Here is a 17191-nt window from a genome sequence, read left to right as displayed (position 1 = left end):
CCTGTACACAACACACAAGCTTTTCAACCACTTTTTCACATTCTTCTTTGACTCCCACAATCCGGGTTATTAGTTTTACCATATAATCCTATAGCTCCTGAATTTCCCCTATCAAAGCATTTTCTCACAGTGTGTTGAAATCACTCATTCATTTCTCTGTCTTCCATACTAAATGTAACTTCAGTGATGGCAAAGACTGCGTCTGTCTTGTTTACCAGTGGTAGATTCAGGACCCATCATAGTGCCTGGTATACCCAGGGCCCAGACATTCAATAAATATTTATTGATGTATTCTGGTATCCTAAAGGCTTCCAGAAACTGGATTGTCTCTGGAAACCCTCAGATCAAAGATCAGCTCTAAAGATCAAAGGATGTGATAGAAACTCTGGGTGCTGAGGCAAAATTGGAACTTGGCAAAACATTTCTCTCTTTCCTCCCTGAGTTTCTCATATTTTAGCCTCCCACCCTTGTCTCTTTTAGCTCCACCAAAGAAAAAAATAAGGAGAGAGAGAGCATTTCACGTTGTAGCATTGCATTATAAGAGACATCTCATTGTGAACATCCTGGCTATTTTCTGTTATGCATCCTTTTCAGATTTTGGCTCCATTCCTTACAGGACGTGTGACCTTGGAGGAATTTTCAACCTGAGACTTTGTTTCATATTCCTAAGTGGAAGCATGGTGAATTATAGATGGCCACAAATTCTTTGACACTCTTCCTATCTAAAGGTGGAATCTATGTCTCTGCCACTTGCCCTTTAACCTGGGTGGGCTCTGTGACTGACCAATGGAATATAGCAGAAGGGATGTTGTGCCAATTTCCATGCATGGGTCTTAAGAGATTGGCAGCTTCCACTTCCTGTCTTAGAATACTCACTCCAAGGGAAGCCACCTGCCATGCTGTGAGGGAGCCTGAGCTAACCAAATGGAGAGGCCAGATAGAGAGAGATGCTAGCTAGTCTCAGGCTCCCAGCCATTCCAGCTGAAATGTAGACACGTGTGTGAAGAAGTCATCTTGGATGTCTAGCCAGATGGGGTGTCAGATGATTCTAGCCCCAGCTGTCATCTGACTGCAACAACATGAGAGAGCCCAAGCAAGAGCCACTCAGCTGAGCACAGTCAACCCACAGAACTGTGAGCCACTAAGGTTTGTAGTGGTTTACTAAGCAGTGAGAGAAAACTGCAACAAGAAGCAATGATAATATCTACCTCCTGGCCTGTTATGAGGGTAAAATGAGATTTTTGTATGCTAAATCCCTAGTCCACAGCCTGGAATAAACAATTCTTCAGTATATATCAATTCTCCTGCCCCTTCTTTTTCCTTTTTGTTAATTCTGTGACTTCCCAAGAAGGGGTAATTCTCAGTGTCATCATCTAAGGTGGAGTGGGGTGGAGATGGGCTGTTTGCTAGATGTTTGGAACTGGAAGAGCTCCCCTTTATTTCCTCCAATGTTCTCCGGTTTCTCTCTTTTCTGTCTTCTTTAAAGGACAGCCAGATCATTTAGACCCAAAATAAAAATACCAAATTCAGCCTTTGTGTTTCAGACACAAAAATCATAGGCTTGGTGCAGGCTCACAGGAATGAAAAATCGAGCCTGAGAAGCTAAAATGATTCAAAGCAAAATTCTGCCTGACAACTTTTCTCACATCTGGGTGTGAGTGTGTGTGTATTTGTGTGTGTGTAAAAGGCAGTTAAAGAAAAGACTTTAGACTATGTAATTATTTTACCATGTAAGCATGATAGAATTACAGGCTTTTTTGGGGGGGGGGTGTTAAAAGTACATGGTTACCTGTAATTACAGTCTTGCTAAGTTCGATTTCATAGTAGACAGAAATTCAAGTTTGACTTAAACCACGCAGAAAGACATGGTGCATATTGGAAATGCTCTTTTTCCTTCTTACTCAAATGGCTGAATTAATTTTGTTCTAGTGGTCTCCCTTGAAGTCAACCTTTTACCATGTTTACTGCTAAGGTTGTGTGTCTTGCTAATTATGTTGCTCATTCAAGAAGATTTGCTACCACGGCAGTTTGAGATGATCTTTCTATTTCCGCCTTGAATTCCTGCCAACACCTAAATGGTGATAAGCAAGAGGGTTCACCTCAGAGTCTGAGCGGGTCAGCATCATAAATTCTGTCAAATACCTGTCAATTAGATGGAGGATGGAAGGTGCCGTTAAACTGGATGCCTGACACATGTAGATAAGGGAATTAGTTTATTTTATTTTTACATTTCAACCTTTAATATGAGTGTGGACACAAAGCCACAGTGTTTGTTGTCCTATGACCACAGGATAAAAGCCTCTGGAACATTTGGGGGCCCCCAAGGTTCGAAGGGTGAGGAGAGTAGGGAGTGGGGTAGGGGGATGGGGAGAGGTCAGCCTGAGTGTCTGCTGACATTGTGCAGTTTCAGCTACAGAATGTCGCCTGGATGAGGAACCGAGCCTACCGTGGAAGTCGCCTTTCCCTGATGAGATGTAACTTAGGGCCGGAGCTTGGATTTTATGGGAGCAAGCACACATCTTCCTTGGCATCAAGTCACTTAACCAACCTTGCCCTTCCTTATGATTAGAGACTAAGCGCGGACTCTGGTTTCTGCCTCCCAATCCAGTGGGTATCCGGAGACAGAGAGGTAACTGTTACTTTCCATTCCACAGCTCTTGGAGGAGGTGTGACTGTGTGAGGCGCTAGAAAGCTTGTTCTATAATTACTTCTTGATTTGCCTCTGGGTGTGCTGCATCTGCACCCGACCGTCTGTGCGTTCACGTGAGCTTGTCAGAGGAGGAGCGATCCATCGCGCCGCCGCCAAGAGTCAGAGAACGTGGGTCTAAAACAAGACGGGTGACACTATTTTGCCCCAAAGTCAAATGTCCCGTTTCCGGTGGGTGAGTATGGGGTCTTCGTTACTGATTACCATTGTAGCCAAATCTATAATCCAAGATGCCACCCCGGATGCACCCAAGTTAGTGCAATCACGCCCCAAATTAAAGAGACAGGCTCCAAGCAGGACGGGCGACCCCGAGCACTCACACCCGGAGGCCCTGGCCTCCCGGGGCAGGTTCCCTGAGGGTGGGCAGGGACCCGGCCGCAGGTCAGTCGGCCGCAGGGAGTGGGCGGGGACAGATGCCCGGGAACTGCTCTCGGGCGCCCGGGCTGCGCGCACCGGGGCGGGGTGGCAGGGGACGGGCCTCCCCCACGCCCGCCCCCAGGCCCAGCCCCGCTTTTTGGAACCCGAGGCGGCCCCAACTCCGCAGCCACAGCATCTGCCTCGTGCCCGCGCGGCGGGATCCCGGCCGACTGCTCTGCCCGGCCGCCGGCTCCTGCCCACCCGTGGCCCCACTCGAGCCCGCTGCCCCATTTTCCCCGCAGCTCACAGGGGACCGCACTGGCTCCGGCGCCCACAGGGGCGCGGCGCGCGCAGAGTGGCGCCGGAGGCGGGGCCTCGCGCAGGGCGCCTGGGGATTGGCTGCAGGAGGCAGGGGGCGGGGCCGGCACCGGAGAAAACGGCGCGCGCGCAGCCGGGTGCCGTCCCAACCCCGAGCCTGAGCCCGCCGGAGCCTGCGCCGCGCCCGCCCGCCGCTGCGCCTTTCACCGCGGAGCCCCGGCCCGGTCCTCCCGCCCGCTCCTGCGCAGCGCGAGCCTCTTCCCGCCCCCCAGCTCCCGTCCCGCGCGGTGCAGCCCCGGCTGGAGCGGCGATGCGCCTTATTCAGAACATGTGTACCATCGCTGAGTACCCCACTCCGGGCAGCGCCGCCGCCGCCGATTGCTGCTTGGGGGCGGCGGGCCGCCGTCTGGTCAAGATCGCCGTGGTTGGGGCCAGCGGCGTGGGCAAGACCGGTGAGTCCTCGCGCGCGGGGCAGAAGCCGCTTATCTCCGGGGCTGGACGTGGGCGGCCCCCGCTGGGAGTTGAGGATAAAGGAGCCGCTGGGGGGCGGGGAGACGAGCTGCAGCTGGACCGCTCACCCTCTCCGGTTGATCCGCTGCCCCTCGGGAGGGACCTCAGCCATCATCGCTTCCTACCCTCTCCCTCATCAGATGAGGGAAACTGGGATCCTGAACGGCCGGGGACCCTCCCGGCACCACCGGCCCAACTGGGATTAGAATTTGGGGGTTCTGGAGCCTCTGGCAGTGCCTCACATCGAAAGGAGAGTTAGTGAACGTAGCCCCTCCTGGAGATCTTTAAGGTTAGGAAAGACATTTGTCTGCGGGAAGGCTTAGGTGTGGCTCAGCCCGCCTCACAGGAGCAGGGTGGGCCAAATGACCTTTCCAGCTGGACACAGCCATAATTCACAGTGCCTTCCATGCCTTCTAGCCCCCTCTCCGTTGTGTCTGGAAGAAGGGTCAAGGAGCTGCGGGGTAGGAATTTTACTTGGTGGCCGGCTGGCTTTCTCTGGGAGAGTTGTTTTCCAGGCTGGGGGTGGGGTGGAGACCCATGAAACTTCTTGTGCCAGGGTTCACCCTCTTTGCTTTATCTTTTCGACCTGCAGCTCTGGTGGTCCGGTTCCTTACCAAACGATTCATTGGTGACTACGAACGAAATGCAGGTGAGGAAATGGCATTTGAGGAAAATACTGTCAGCTTGCACAAGGACCGCTGTTCCCATTTTTCAGTCTCCCAGGCTCCAGAGTGACAGTCTGAGCATCAGGACCCTGCCACTTCCAACTTTGCTCACCCCCTCCGGTGCTCTCTCCTTCCCATAACTGCCATCTGGCCTCATTCCATTCCAAGCCCATTCATCATTTTATCAAGTGCCTGAAAGTATTCCCCTTGGTATGTTTTAACTATAGGGACCCCAGTTGGAAGCACCCTTTGTACTCAAGAGCCTCTCCCTTGAAAACACTCCTGCAAAAGTCATAAAAAAAAAAAAAGAAGATGGCCAGCTCCTCCCCCAATGTGTTGCCCTCTCTGCTGGCTGCCTTTCAGAGGTGACCTTTTAAAGCAAAGGCCAAAGGAGAGCAGTTGTAAACCTAAAGTTCTCTTTTCTTAACAAACAAAAATAACGAGATGGTAGAATTTTAGGAAGAGAGTTCCTGAATAAATGAGGATACTATTTCAATCCCTATGATTAAGAATAGCCAGTGAGAAGGCTTAAGGGCTTTCTACCTATGCTCTGTTAGCTAATTGCTTAATTCCTTAGACCATATGAAGTTACCTACAGGGGATTCTTTGAAATGCGCTGTATAAACCATCCCAAGATAAGGCATGGCAGCCTTCTGCTGTGATATAGAGCTGGCTCTCATTATGTCATATTTTTATTTCAATGCTAATGTCATCTATGCATTTACTAACAGTATTTGCCTATCAGGCCATTATATCTAATAGCTAAAATATAAATTTATGTCAAAGAGCAATAAAGTGCTAAAATAAAATAGACAGAAATCCCACGCATGCTGACCCAGAAAATTTGCTTCAAGGAAATCCTCTAAATAGGGAAGTTTAAAATTAGACAAATCAGTTTCCAAAAACTTTCAAACTTTGCCCTGGTTTTAATAAATCCATGAACACGAGGTTAAATATACAGTTGTTTAAAAAGAAATCTGAAATAAGCCCGTGAACTAGGATAAACTAGAGCTTATTTTTGTGCATCGGTTCAGGTTATATTTTCTAAGTTAAAAAAAAAATCCCACAGTGTTTTAAAAGTTGTACGAGAAGGATGAACATAATCTTTTTTTCCCCCCCTTGATAGGTAATCTTTATACCAGACAAGTCCAAATAGAAGGTGAAACCCTGGCTATTCAGGTTCAAGACACTCCAGGTGTTCAGGTGAGAAGCTCTGAGGTGTGGGACTCCGTCAGTGGGGACCTGCATGGCGGTGGAATTGTTCAGTTCTTCTCAAAGGACCTCATGCTGAAGGAGGAGAGAGATCGGGGGAGTCAGATCTAGGCTTTTAGGTGTTGTTTGACCCTTCGCTTGTATCTGGCTGTTGGTCAGTCTTAGCCTGGCTTAATTTGGGAGATTTGGCTAAGAGGCAGAAATTTTCTGTTAGGAGGATTCCACCCAGCAGGAAGGACCAAACCAAACACACTTGGAATTGGCAGACTTCCCTGGCTGTGGTTAAAAAGGTCAGGTTTTACATTTGTGTTCGCGGCATTAAAAATCAAACATCTAGGGACAGTCTCCAAATACTTGGAGTCACTTTTATGTTGCAGAAAGTTTCTCTGCAGACAAAAGAGCCATGCTGGTGTGTGCGTGTGGTTTTTTCCCCTCTTGGACTGGGCAGTTATCCAGGTTTAAATGCTTCCAGCTCCTATCTTTACTTCCCCAGACTTACTGTCTAGCCAGTTAATTTCCCATTTTGTGCAACTACAAAGTCTCTCAGCGTGGAGTTCTCTGCAGGTCAATTTTCCACTTGAGTGTGGTGAGCTGCACTGTTATTTATTCCAACTCCGTGCAGCTGGATCAACATATTGTCAAGAAAGCTGAAGTGTGTGGGGATATAACTTGTTTATGGCCCGCAACCTGGCGTTACTGTGAAGGGCTCTTTTGAATTCTCTATCCAGCGAAGCCAGGGCTCTTTTTGGTACTCACCCTTCCCCTTGACGTCACCCCTGTCTTCCAGGTCCACGAGAACGGCTTGAGCTGCAACGAGCAGCTGAATAGGTGCATTCGCTGGGCTGACGCCGTGGTGATCGTTTTCTCCATCACTGACCACAAGAGCTATGAACTCATCGGCCAGCTCCACCAGCACATCCAGCAGCTACACCTGGGCACCCGGCTGCCTGTGGTGGTCGTGGCCAACAAGGCTGACCTGTTGCACATCAAGCAGGTGGACCCTCAGCTCGGACTGCAGCTGGCCAGCATGCTGGGCTGCTCCTTCTATGAAGTGTCGGTCAGTGAAAATTACAACGACGTCTACAACGCTTTCCACGTCCTGTGCAAAGAAGTGAGTCACAAACAGCAGCCCAGCAGCACGCCAGAGAAGCGAAGAACCTCCCTCATCCCCAGGCCCAAGTCGCCCAACATGCAGGACCTGAAGAGGAGGTTCAAGCAAGCGCTCTCGGCCAAAGTGAGGACTGTCACCTCCGTGTGAAGCAGGGGTGCTCAAGGGGGTTGGCCTTCCTGGAAAGAGGGCCTGAGGTTCTTCCGGGGCGGGAATGTTGAATGCTGCCAGTGATTCATGGTTCCAGAAGGGGCTGGAGCAGAGGGGCCAGGAGGGCCTACGGGACTGCTGCAGAAAAGGAAGCGTTGTTCTGAGCAGGGGGACAGAATTGATGAGGCTTGAAGGAGCCCACCGAGCCACACTCTGCATATGTGAAATAGACTCTTTTTCTCTGCAGTGGGGAGCGGGCATAATCGCGGTGGATTTGGTTCTTAAGTACCTTGTAAATGATGGTCGGTTGTAGTTTTGCCAAATATATTGATGTGATTTACAATGGGAATGAAAGAACAGATTCAGCTCTCACAGGCTTTCCTTTTTTTTTTTTTTTTCCACTTCTTTCTTTTTTTATCCCCCCAAGAGGAAGAATTGCTTTTCTCTTACAAGTATGATTTGCATCTCTGGAACACTATTCCTTACAGAATGCCTTCCTAACTTGAAGGATACCCAGTTTTTTTTTAAAGAACAAAGAGGAAAATACTAGCCCTCCCCCCACCCCCCCAAAAAAAGGTGGAGTTCATGGGCTGAGTGCTGTGTCGATGGAGCTCTGCAAGGGTCCCTGGCCTCGGGAGGGTGCCCCTACCTCCTGACGCAGGATGAGTCGGCTTCATTGGGCCTGTGTTGGGTGGTTGAGAACTCAACTCTTCAGCCCCAGACTTTGAGTAATTGCGAGACTGTATAATTTTTTTTAAACTCTTGCATCAGGTACAGAAAAAAAAGTGTCCAATGATTTTGGTGTGATTTTTGTAAACGGCTCACACAATGACGTCGGGTTGCGTCCTAGGCCCGGCCGAGTGGTGGCTGTGAGTGGCTAAAACGAGAGAACACTCTCTTGCAGCAAGTGAACAGATGCAGGGGCCGCCGCCAATTCCCCTACATGGATGCACTTTAAAAGCCACTCGTGCTTTGACTTAAACTGTAATTAATTTATTTTATGTACAATAAATCTCATTTTAAAAGAGCAGGTGTCTGACTTGGTCGTTCTTGAAATGTTGGCCTTCTGTCCCTCAGACAAAGTGTTACTCAGCATTTCATTTCTCGGGCATGTTGAGTCAGGCGTTGTGTCTGCCCAGGGTTATCTCTTAAGTCTCGCAGCAAACCAGTGAGGAGCATTCTGTTATTGTCCCCGTTTTACAGATGAGGAAACAGGCTTACAAGCAAGTTAAATATCTCGTTAGAGGCTGCATCCTGTGAGTATTGTAATTTGCTGCTTTATATGCAAAGTAGCATATCTGCTGTTTATTTCCTTCGTGATCCTCCAGGTAAACCTAAGACCAATGTCTGGCTCTAAGCTTTGTGCTGTTAAGAGATTTCTCAGCCAAGCCTTACAGATCATGCTTCTGCACAAGGTGACTCCTTCTCCATGCATGCTGTATTTGGCAAACCTCTTCTTTGGGTGTGCTGCTTTCAAAAAGTGCCCTTTATCCTCATCGTAGAAGCTCTTAGCCGTTGATCTGGGGCTGTTCAGGAGTCCCTGCCATGTAGCTCCTGCCACAAGGGTATGTGTGAAAACCGCCAGGCTCCCCGTCCACTTCCATCTGGGCCTGGGAGATCTTTCATGCAAGCTAAGTGAGTCACCAACTTTACCGGCAGATAATCACACCTTCTAGTTGACTGGTGCTTTCAAACATCTGATCTTCAGTCCGAAGGCTAACCCTGTGAGGAGGGTGGGAGAGGTAATCCTACCATTTCACAGGGGAGAAAAACGCTCTGAGCTGTGAGTGACGTCCTTCAGGTCACAGAAAGGACCTGAATCAATGTCTTCTACGTTCAACGTTCTTATTCCTTTATAATATTTCATATAGAAGATCCTGCGGTATATGTGGGGCTGCAGGACCAAGGGAAGCAGCCAAAATGTGTAGCTAGTAAGGGCCTCCTGTGTGGCGCTAGACTTACAAATCTGTTTTCCCAGAGCAAATTTCCTGCCTGCTCTTGACAGGGCTTCTGGTGACGTCCCAAATGCTGCATCTATGCAGGGCACTGTTCTACACTTCAAGCCTAACCCAACCTCTGAGACGCGGGTGTGTGTTGGGGACAGGGAGGGAAATGGTGCTAATATGACTTTCTAAAAACATCTCAATTCAAAGGCAGTGACAGGTATCTGACTAGATTCTGCTCACTTTTATTTAATTATTTTTTCGGTGAGGAAGGTTGGCCCTGAGCTAACATCCATGCCCATCTTCCTCTATTTTGTATGTGGGATGCCACCAGAGCATGGCTTGATGAGCAGTGTATGGTCCGCACCCGGGATCCGAACCTGCGAACCCCAGACCACTGAAGCAGAGTGCACAAACCTAACCACTATGCACTGGGCCAGCCCTGCTCGCTTTTATTTTTCATTCTTTGTGGTTGTATGAACAATGTCCAGTGAGTGAGAGGTTAATCTTTATATACTTAACAGTGGTCTCCTACCCATGTTCTGGAATTGAAGATAAAGGTGCCGAGCAGGGCGTCCGTGTGTTCCGGGCCTACTGCGGCCTTCCCTGCTCCTTGCCGCCTGCTCAAGGGCCTGCAGGCCTCTCCTGCTCCCTTGTGAGCCGTACCTCCGACCACCTGGCCCCTCATGGTTGCCCCACATTTCCCCTGGGCTGGACTCAGTTTCTCTTACTTCACCTTAGAAGTTGGGGCCGGGAGGAATCTCAGAGCTCTAGTCCATCCTGGGGGATAAAGTGATTTCTTCTAGGCTGCTCTGGGAGAGAGCGAGTCCCGGCTGGAGACCACCCAAGTCCCAGTGCTGTGCTGTCTCAGGCTGACTTATTTATAGTTTTAGAAGACACCGTGTTTTCTTCTATTCTCATGAATTTAGCTTCATGTTTCATTACTTTCACGAATCTCTTTCATCATTAGTGTCTCTTAATCCCTGTTTGCTTTTAAATTTCTGAACCACAACCATATGGCCCTGAGGCACAGCCCTCTCCCACCTAGGGAGGGGACACTCCTCTGCCACCTGGGTAAGGGGAAGGAGGGACGTGGGGGAGATGGCAGGGGAGCGGAGAAAGGAGAGGAATTACAATTTATTGAGCATTTAGTGTGCCCGATTATAAATGTTCTCCTTTAATCTTTCGAAGAATCCTGGGAGGAAGGTAGTACGCCATTTCCATTCTAAAGATGAGAAAACTGAAGCTCAGACAGATTCAATTACCCGCTTAGGGCCACATAGGTAGTAATAATTGCTGTTTCTGTTGATAGGAAACCCATGTGCTGGGCACTGTGTGAGATGCTTGAAGTAATTTGTGTTCTCCACACCAACCCCACAATCCATCTTTAGTGCCTTCTACAGATCGGAGAAGGGAGGCTCAGCAGAATTAAGTAGCTGGTCCAGCTTCTAAGAGGCAATTTAGGACTCCACCCCAAGTCAGTCTGATGCCACAGCCTAAACCCCGGGCAGCCGGCCCACCACTTCCCAGCACTGACTCCTCAAGCAAAGCCCCCCCTTGGAGCTCTCCTCTTGTCTTTTGGCCCTCCCTGCCCTGGCCCATGTTCCCTGTCCTGCTTTCCTCAGGCTCCCTGTTGCTGCAGTGGGTTTGTGGCTCCTCCCTGGCCCCAGGCCCTCCTGGCTGCCAGGGCCACATCTGCTGTTGCCATCAGCTGGCTGTTCACTGGCCTCCAGTCCCAGCTCAGTAATAAAGACATCCAGGCAGGGGCGGGGGCCCAGCACAGCTCCAGCCCGTCTGCCTCAGAACCGGATCCTTGTCTGTAGTGATGTCTGGCTTTCGAGTTTCCTCTCTGGCACAAATCAAAACCATTCGGAACACTCTGTAGCCTCCTGGCACTGTGTGCTATGTGCCCAGATGGCTAAACCATCCGGGCCCCTGGGCTCCTCGCCCCGCGGGCGTTCACACGGCGCCCCATCAGCGCATCGCCTGCCCAGCCAGCGCCGAGCCCCAGGTTTAGGAGCTATGGGCGTGTTTATAGTGAGCCCCTCGGTCTGGTGAACTGGGATTTCAACGTTCATCCTGCACCCCAAGAGAGAGAAAGCAAATGTGTTTTCTGGACAAACGAACAAGCTTGTGGGCAAATCCCTCCCAATGGGTAGCTGGGTAACTCCTGGTTCTGCCTCTGCTCTTTTGGGGAAAGGGGGGCTGCTGTAAGTCAGGACAGGGCCCTTGGGGAGTGGCCAGAAGGAATTAGAGGGCTTTATTTATCATATGAAGTAACCCAGGAAAACTGGTGTTTTCTTCACTCCTTTAGAATCTATAAAAAGAAGTTTTCAGAAAGTTCTTCTTGTCCTCATTACTCTCCTATTTTGGTGAAAAGAGAACAAGATTAGGGTTGTTACTGATTGTGGCAAGATTCCAGCCACCAACCCTCATGCTCCCTTCTCAAATACCCTCCATCATCTGTTTTTGTCTTTTTAAAATCCTTTTAAAATAGAGATGGAGTTTCTTAATGTTTCTTGGGAAGGGCCTGCAGACAACATTTGTAATACTGGATTATTTGTTGTTGAGATTCCGCTTCTGGTAACCAGGGTAACATAAATAATAGTGGTGTTGGGGGGATCTTGATGGAATTCTTTGTTATTGGGATAACATTGAAATGGAGGGGGTCGTGGTATAAACAGAGCCATTTCCATAGGCCCTGGTCCTCTGGGGACAACGGCTGGCTGACGCAGCTCCCCAGCACTTCCAAACACTTAGCTTTGCCCGCTATGTTTGCTGGGAAGTGAATTCCAGAAAGAGGGTTTACAAAGGCAGAAGTCAATTGCTATGAAGTATTTACACCTCCATCGATTGTGTTTATGAAGAGTGGCCTGTGCGGTCGTTGGCAGAAGGTTTGCATTTGTATGTGCTTGTTTTGGCTCGGGCCAGCCAATTTAGGCAGTAAACACTCAGACCCAGGCCCGAAAGAGGAGAAACCAGCACCGCCACTCAGTTCAGCCTTCGTGTGGCTGACATCCGGGAGGGAGAAAGTCCCCTTAGAATTAGTACATTTGGATGAAGTCCAAATGGTAAATTAGGGAGTCAGTCTCAGAATCCACACAACTACTTGGTGGTAACATTAATGATGGAGAAGGTTCTATGAGAGACAGAGGGCCCTGCATGCACAATCATCAGACATTCGCTACCAAGAATGGTGATTCTTACATGTACTTAGCCTCTCACCATGTGCCATGTTTTAAGTGCTTTACACATATTAATTCTTTTAATTCTCACAACTCAATGCAGCAGGTCCTACCATTGTCCAATCTCATATCAACTGAGACTTGGAAAAATGAACTACTCTGTGGAAGAGGTGGGACTGGAACCCAAGCCATCCGATTGGGTTCCAGGCCCCACTCCTGGCTTCTGTCTTGGAAATATGTGGGACCATGGTGTCATTCCTCCCCTGTTCTCTCATCTCCTTGTGGACCCCAGGAAGGCCTCCATATTTTCTCTTCATTTGACATTATTCTTCTGTTGATACTTTATGGTTTTGTGAGGTGACTTCCTTGGTGTCCTCAAGCAGTAAAAACTCACCTTCCTTGGTGTCCGGTGCTGGCTGCTGTGTTTGGGATGGCTTCCCTCCATAGCTACCCTCTCCTGAGGCGGGCACCATCCCTTACTGTCTCTGTTCACAGGTGGAGGCAGGGCTTGGAGAGAGCCACACGGCTGGGAGCGACAGAGTGGAGACGTAAACCCAGGGAAGCCTGTGGCGCTCTGTCCTACCCGCTGCCCCTTCACAGGGGGCAGAAGCGTGATCTGATCCTCAGCCATCCCCTCCCACCCCTGGGCAATGAGCACAGGGAGCTGGCGATCCCGGAGAGGTCTCAGGATGCTCTGCCAAGGGGCCAGTGTGCCACTTCCCGGACCCCCTTTCTCCCTGTCTGGTGAGGGCCCTTGTGGGATTTATACCAGGTGTCCTTTATGCTCCTGCTTTTCATTCAAGGGACAGTGTTCTGTCCTGTGGCTCCTACCTTCTTATTCAAACCAACTCGGGTCCCCACAAACTTCTTCCGGCTTGCCTTTTCTGCAAAGCCTTCTACTACCCGATTGCCTGCTTAGCTCAGTTCCTCCAACCAGGGACCAGAGAGATGGGAAAAGACGATTGTAAACCAAACTTTTGACACTTCCTGCCACCACTCAGAGACTGCCTTTGGCCACATTTAAATACTACGGTCATACGTCACTTAACGACGGGGATACGTTCTGAGAAATGCATTGTTAGGCGATTTCGTTGCTGTGCGAACATCACAGTGTACTTGTACAAATCTAGAAAGTAGCCATATACTAATGTGGTATATTAGTACCATATAGCCTACACACCTAGGCTACATGGTACTAATCCTATGGGGCCACTGTTGTACATGTGGTCTGTCATTGACCGAAATGTCGTATGTGGCACATGACTGTGTTGAGAACATCTTCGGGACATAGGAACTGCTCCCTGGTAACATTTGCAATCAGGAACTTCCTTTATCATTTCAGTTTAGAAGCTTTTGAATATTCTTTTTTAAAATAAAAAAATAAACTTGTAAAAATACGTTAAATCCACAAAAATAATACACAAATCCATGTTAGCTGTGAAATAAATTCAAACAACACAGAAGTACATCAAGGGTGAGACTTCCCCTTTCCTTCCATTCTACACTCCTTCCCAGAGGGAACCACTTGTTAGCAGTTTGGTTTTTACATTTCCAGAAAGTTTCCTTTGCATGTGAACATATGGTTTAAAACTTAACCTTGAGCGGATGCTCACACAGGGCCCAAGCGTCAGAGAAGCCCCAGGTGCTCCTCGGGGGGAGCCGTGGAGTCAGGGATGCATCTGGCTTGCTCCTACGGTGGCCTGGAATGTGCGCTCAATATTTGGAATGAATGAATGATTGAATGAAGGAATGAATGCAGATTTGAGACACATAACTGGGTACTTTATTTTATTTTAGAAAATAGTGATGCCTGTTTTTGTTATCATTCCTTTTGGACTATTGTCATTTTCTTCCTTCCTCAGATTGAAACTTCTAGATGAGAGGAATGAAAGAAGCATCTGATGTCTCCAGTATTTCAGCACCGTGCAAGAGCTGGTGTTAGGTGGAAAACACACTTGGACAAAAAAAGAGAACATTGGTGTCTATAAAATCTGCTTTGACTATGTCTCAGAATGATTTCCAACTTCACAGTTTTTCATAAAATGACAATGTTTCATAAAATGACTAAAATCAGAGACCTGTGAGTCTTTTGGCTTACATTTTATTTCCTCTACCTGTTTAATCCACACTAGAAACTGTTTTTCAGCTTTATCTCTTTATTACAAACATCTTTTAGAGATGCTAGAGATTTCCATCAATCACACACCTACAAATGTTCCAAGCGGTTACTTTTGCCAGCGTTCTTATATAATTTTACTAGGTGAATCTAGGTTTTTCTGCTATGGCCAGAAGGAAAAGTTAGATTTACAGAAAGAAAGCTTTATATTTCAATAGAAATGCTAAATTAAAAAAGTCACAGGCTTTGGGGTTCCGATCTACACTCCCTGGGACCAGATATCTTTACTGGGGCCTTTCTTCAGGAAGGGAGGAAGACTCTTATGGGCAGAGACAGCCTCCAATCAACCTCTCTCCCACTGCCATTCCAAGTAGGCTGGCGGCCCGGGCCGTGGAACAAGCTAGAACAATGCAGCCTTTGTTGTGGCTGCCGATTTACAGCGCAGGCAGACGGCCGGCCCAGCTCAGCCACCACCCCTCCCTGCCTCACTTTCCAGAAATGTCTCAGATAAAGACAGAAACAAAGCCTCCGATCCTATTTGTAATGTTGCCTCCTCAGTTATATAATCTTAAGAAAAACCAAACTTTTCCTCACACTCATAATTCTAAAGCATGTCTAGTTTCTTCTTGAGCAACTGCAGATCAAAAGGCTTGTAATCTACCAACACTTACCAGCAGGCTTGATTTAGAATTAATGAACCTGAAGGTGGAATCAGGAAGATCACAAACAGAGGGTTAAGGATAAATGGGAATTATCACGAATTAGGCCAGCTGAAAGGCAGTTTGAGGCCTTTAGGAAAATGAAATTAAGAACTGCAGCAATCCAAGCAAAGAACTTTGCTGCAGGGTTATCAAACCCGTAGGGCAGAAATCAGTCATATCCACACTGGTAACAAGGATGCTGGCTTTGGAGGCACATCTTGAATGGCGACAGGCAGCGGTATTGGTATTTCCAGCTCAGGTAGGTCTCATCTTCTTAGCGGACGCTCAGAAGCCAAGGTCCGGATGCAGCCGGTCAGTTGCAAATAACAGCTCAGGAATGTTAAGTGGCTTCAGGAGTCGTGTGGACAGCACAATTACCTAACAACAGGAGGGGGCAAACACACAGCAGACAATTAGGGGAGCCAATTTCAGATTATTAGATGAGGAGAAAGAAACTGCAACAATTTCTTTGTGGGGAGGCACGGAATGGGGCACTGTGCAGACAAAGGCAGAAGGCGGCAGCTTGACTGTCATCGGATGCTAGTGTTCTGGGTGGGGGGGTGCACAGTCTGGGGTGGCCTGTGGGACAGCGGGGCTGTGTCTACTGAATCTTTAACCAGTGGGCACTGAGAATGGCCAAGCCCAGCCACCACGCTGCTGCTAAATTGAATTTGATCATACCATCGCTTTGCGATCCAGTAATGTGACCTCAATATCAAGGTTTCCTCCTCCGGTAGGGAGCACACGAAGGCACACTCAAGAGGTAGATGTTGTTGTGGGTGATGATGATGATGACTGTATTAATTTCCTAGATCCAAAAACTGGGTGGCTTAAATAACAGAAATTTCTTGTCTCATAGTTCTGGAGGCCAGACGTCTAAGATCAGGTGCTGGCTCCTTCTAAGGGCTGTGAGGGAGAATCTGTTCCATGCTTCCCTCTTAGCTTCCGTGTGTCTCCACATCGTCTTCCCTCTATGTGTCCAAATTCCCCCTTTTTATACTGGATTAGAGCTCACTCTATTGACCTCATCTTAATTTGATCATCTGAAAGACCCCGAGGTCACATTCACAGGTACTAGGGGTTCGAATTTCAACATCTTTTGGGGAAGGGGTCACAATTCAGCCCATAACAAACATGACAATAATGATGATATCAGCTAAGATTTGTTAGTTCTCATGATGTGTCAGGCCCTGAGGATGATCTCATTTAATATCCATTTAATCTTCATAACAACCTTATAAAATAGGTATATATATATCACACTTATTTCACAGATAAGGAAAATAAAGTACAAAAGGTGAAGTAACTTGTCCAGGACACACAGGAAACAGTTGAGTCAGGAGTGCAACCCAGGCAGGCTGGCTCCAGCATCCCAGCGCCTGTCTGGTCACTTCTCTATCATCAAGGGCTCCAGGCAAGGCTGCCTTACTCCCCCAGTCCACATGGACCTTTGGGCCACTCCGGCCTGGCCTTCTGGGGACCTTCCTGCTTCCCTCAGTCTAGACCTTTCCTCTGGGGCAGACTGGTCTCTGCGGGACTCGGAGAGCTTGTTTCCCAGGGCCGGGCTGGGGCTGTGGGTGCTTTGTAAGAGCTGGTAAGGTTCTGCACAGGCAGGTACCGTACACCCGCTAGATGAGGGGTGCCTATGGGAATGGGGAAGGAGGTCCTAGAGTCAGAACCCCAGCCCAGCACCTGAGCGAAGGGGATTGCACGGCCGGCAGCAGGCCTGGCTGTGCCTCCTGGGAGCGTGCGGGTTGGCACTGCACACTTCACTATCTCCCCTTCCCGCCCCCACAGTTGTCCCAGGTGTAACCAAGCCACTGAAGTCACCAATTCCCACTTCCTAGCTTACTGGTCAAAAACAGAGTCTACTCTAATGTGGAGGAAAAGCAGATGGGGCCGAAGTCAAGGAAGGGGGGGGGGGGGAAGAAAGCATTTTATAATTTTTTTGTGTTTTTTGTTAAAGAAATGAGGGTTATTAAAAAACTTTCTGTTTAAAACAAAACTTAGTCTTTGCAAGCAGATATTTTACTTTTTCTTGAAAGAGAATTGTCTTAAAAAATATATGGTTAATGTCAGCCAAATCATATTTTTGGCAGACAAAAATACACTGAAATCTGTGCTCACATTTTTCCTTGAAAGCCATGTGATGAGAGTCTGAGGGCAGTGAGTGACTATTAGCATCGCCTGAGCACCCACACACGGTGTAGACACCACTT

At 48.5% G+C, this 17191-nt stretch overlaps 2 protein-coding genes across 2 annotated transcripts in view; one reads left to right on the top strand and one right to left on the bottom strand.

Moving 5' to 3' along the window:
* The first annotated feature begins 2779 nt into the window (after nt 1–2779).
* RASL11B (RAS like family 11 member B) lies at nt 2780–8055 on the top strand. The gene is made up of 5 exons (XM_014853489.3): nt 2780–2882; nt 3367–3834; nt 4485–4541; nt 5684–5760; nt 6557–8055. The coding sequence occupies exons 2-5, from the start codon at nt 3693–3695 to the stop codon at nt 7025–7027; spliced, it is 747 nt and encodes a 248-aa protein (XP_014708975.1). The 5' UTR covers nt 2780–2882; nt 3367–3692; the 3' UTR covers nt 7028–8055.
* A 5532-nt stretch (nt 8056–13587) lies between these two features.
* Nucleotides 13588–17191, bottom strand: part of SCFD2 (sec1 family domain containing 2) — a 393579-nt gene continuing 389975 nt past the window's right edge. The window contains exon 9 of the mRNA XM_014853490.3: nt 13588–15350. Coding sequence (XP_014708976.1) covers nt 15258–15350 — 93 coding nt within the window. The 3' untranslated portion in view covers nt 13588–15257. The remainder of the gene's footprint in view (nt 15351–17191) is intronic.

The sequence above is a fragment of the Equus asinus genome, chromosome 3 (genome assembly GCF_041296235.1).
Source record: "Equus asinus isolate D_3611 breed Donkey chromosome 3, EquAss-T2T_v2, whole genome shotgun sequence".
NCBI lineage: Eukaryota > Metazoa > Chordata > Mammalia > Perissodactyla > Equidae > Equus > Equus asinus.
Note: the sequence above shows the minus strand (reverse complement) of the source record. Positions and strands in the feature narration are given on the sequence as shown.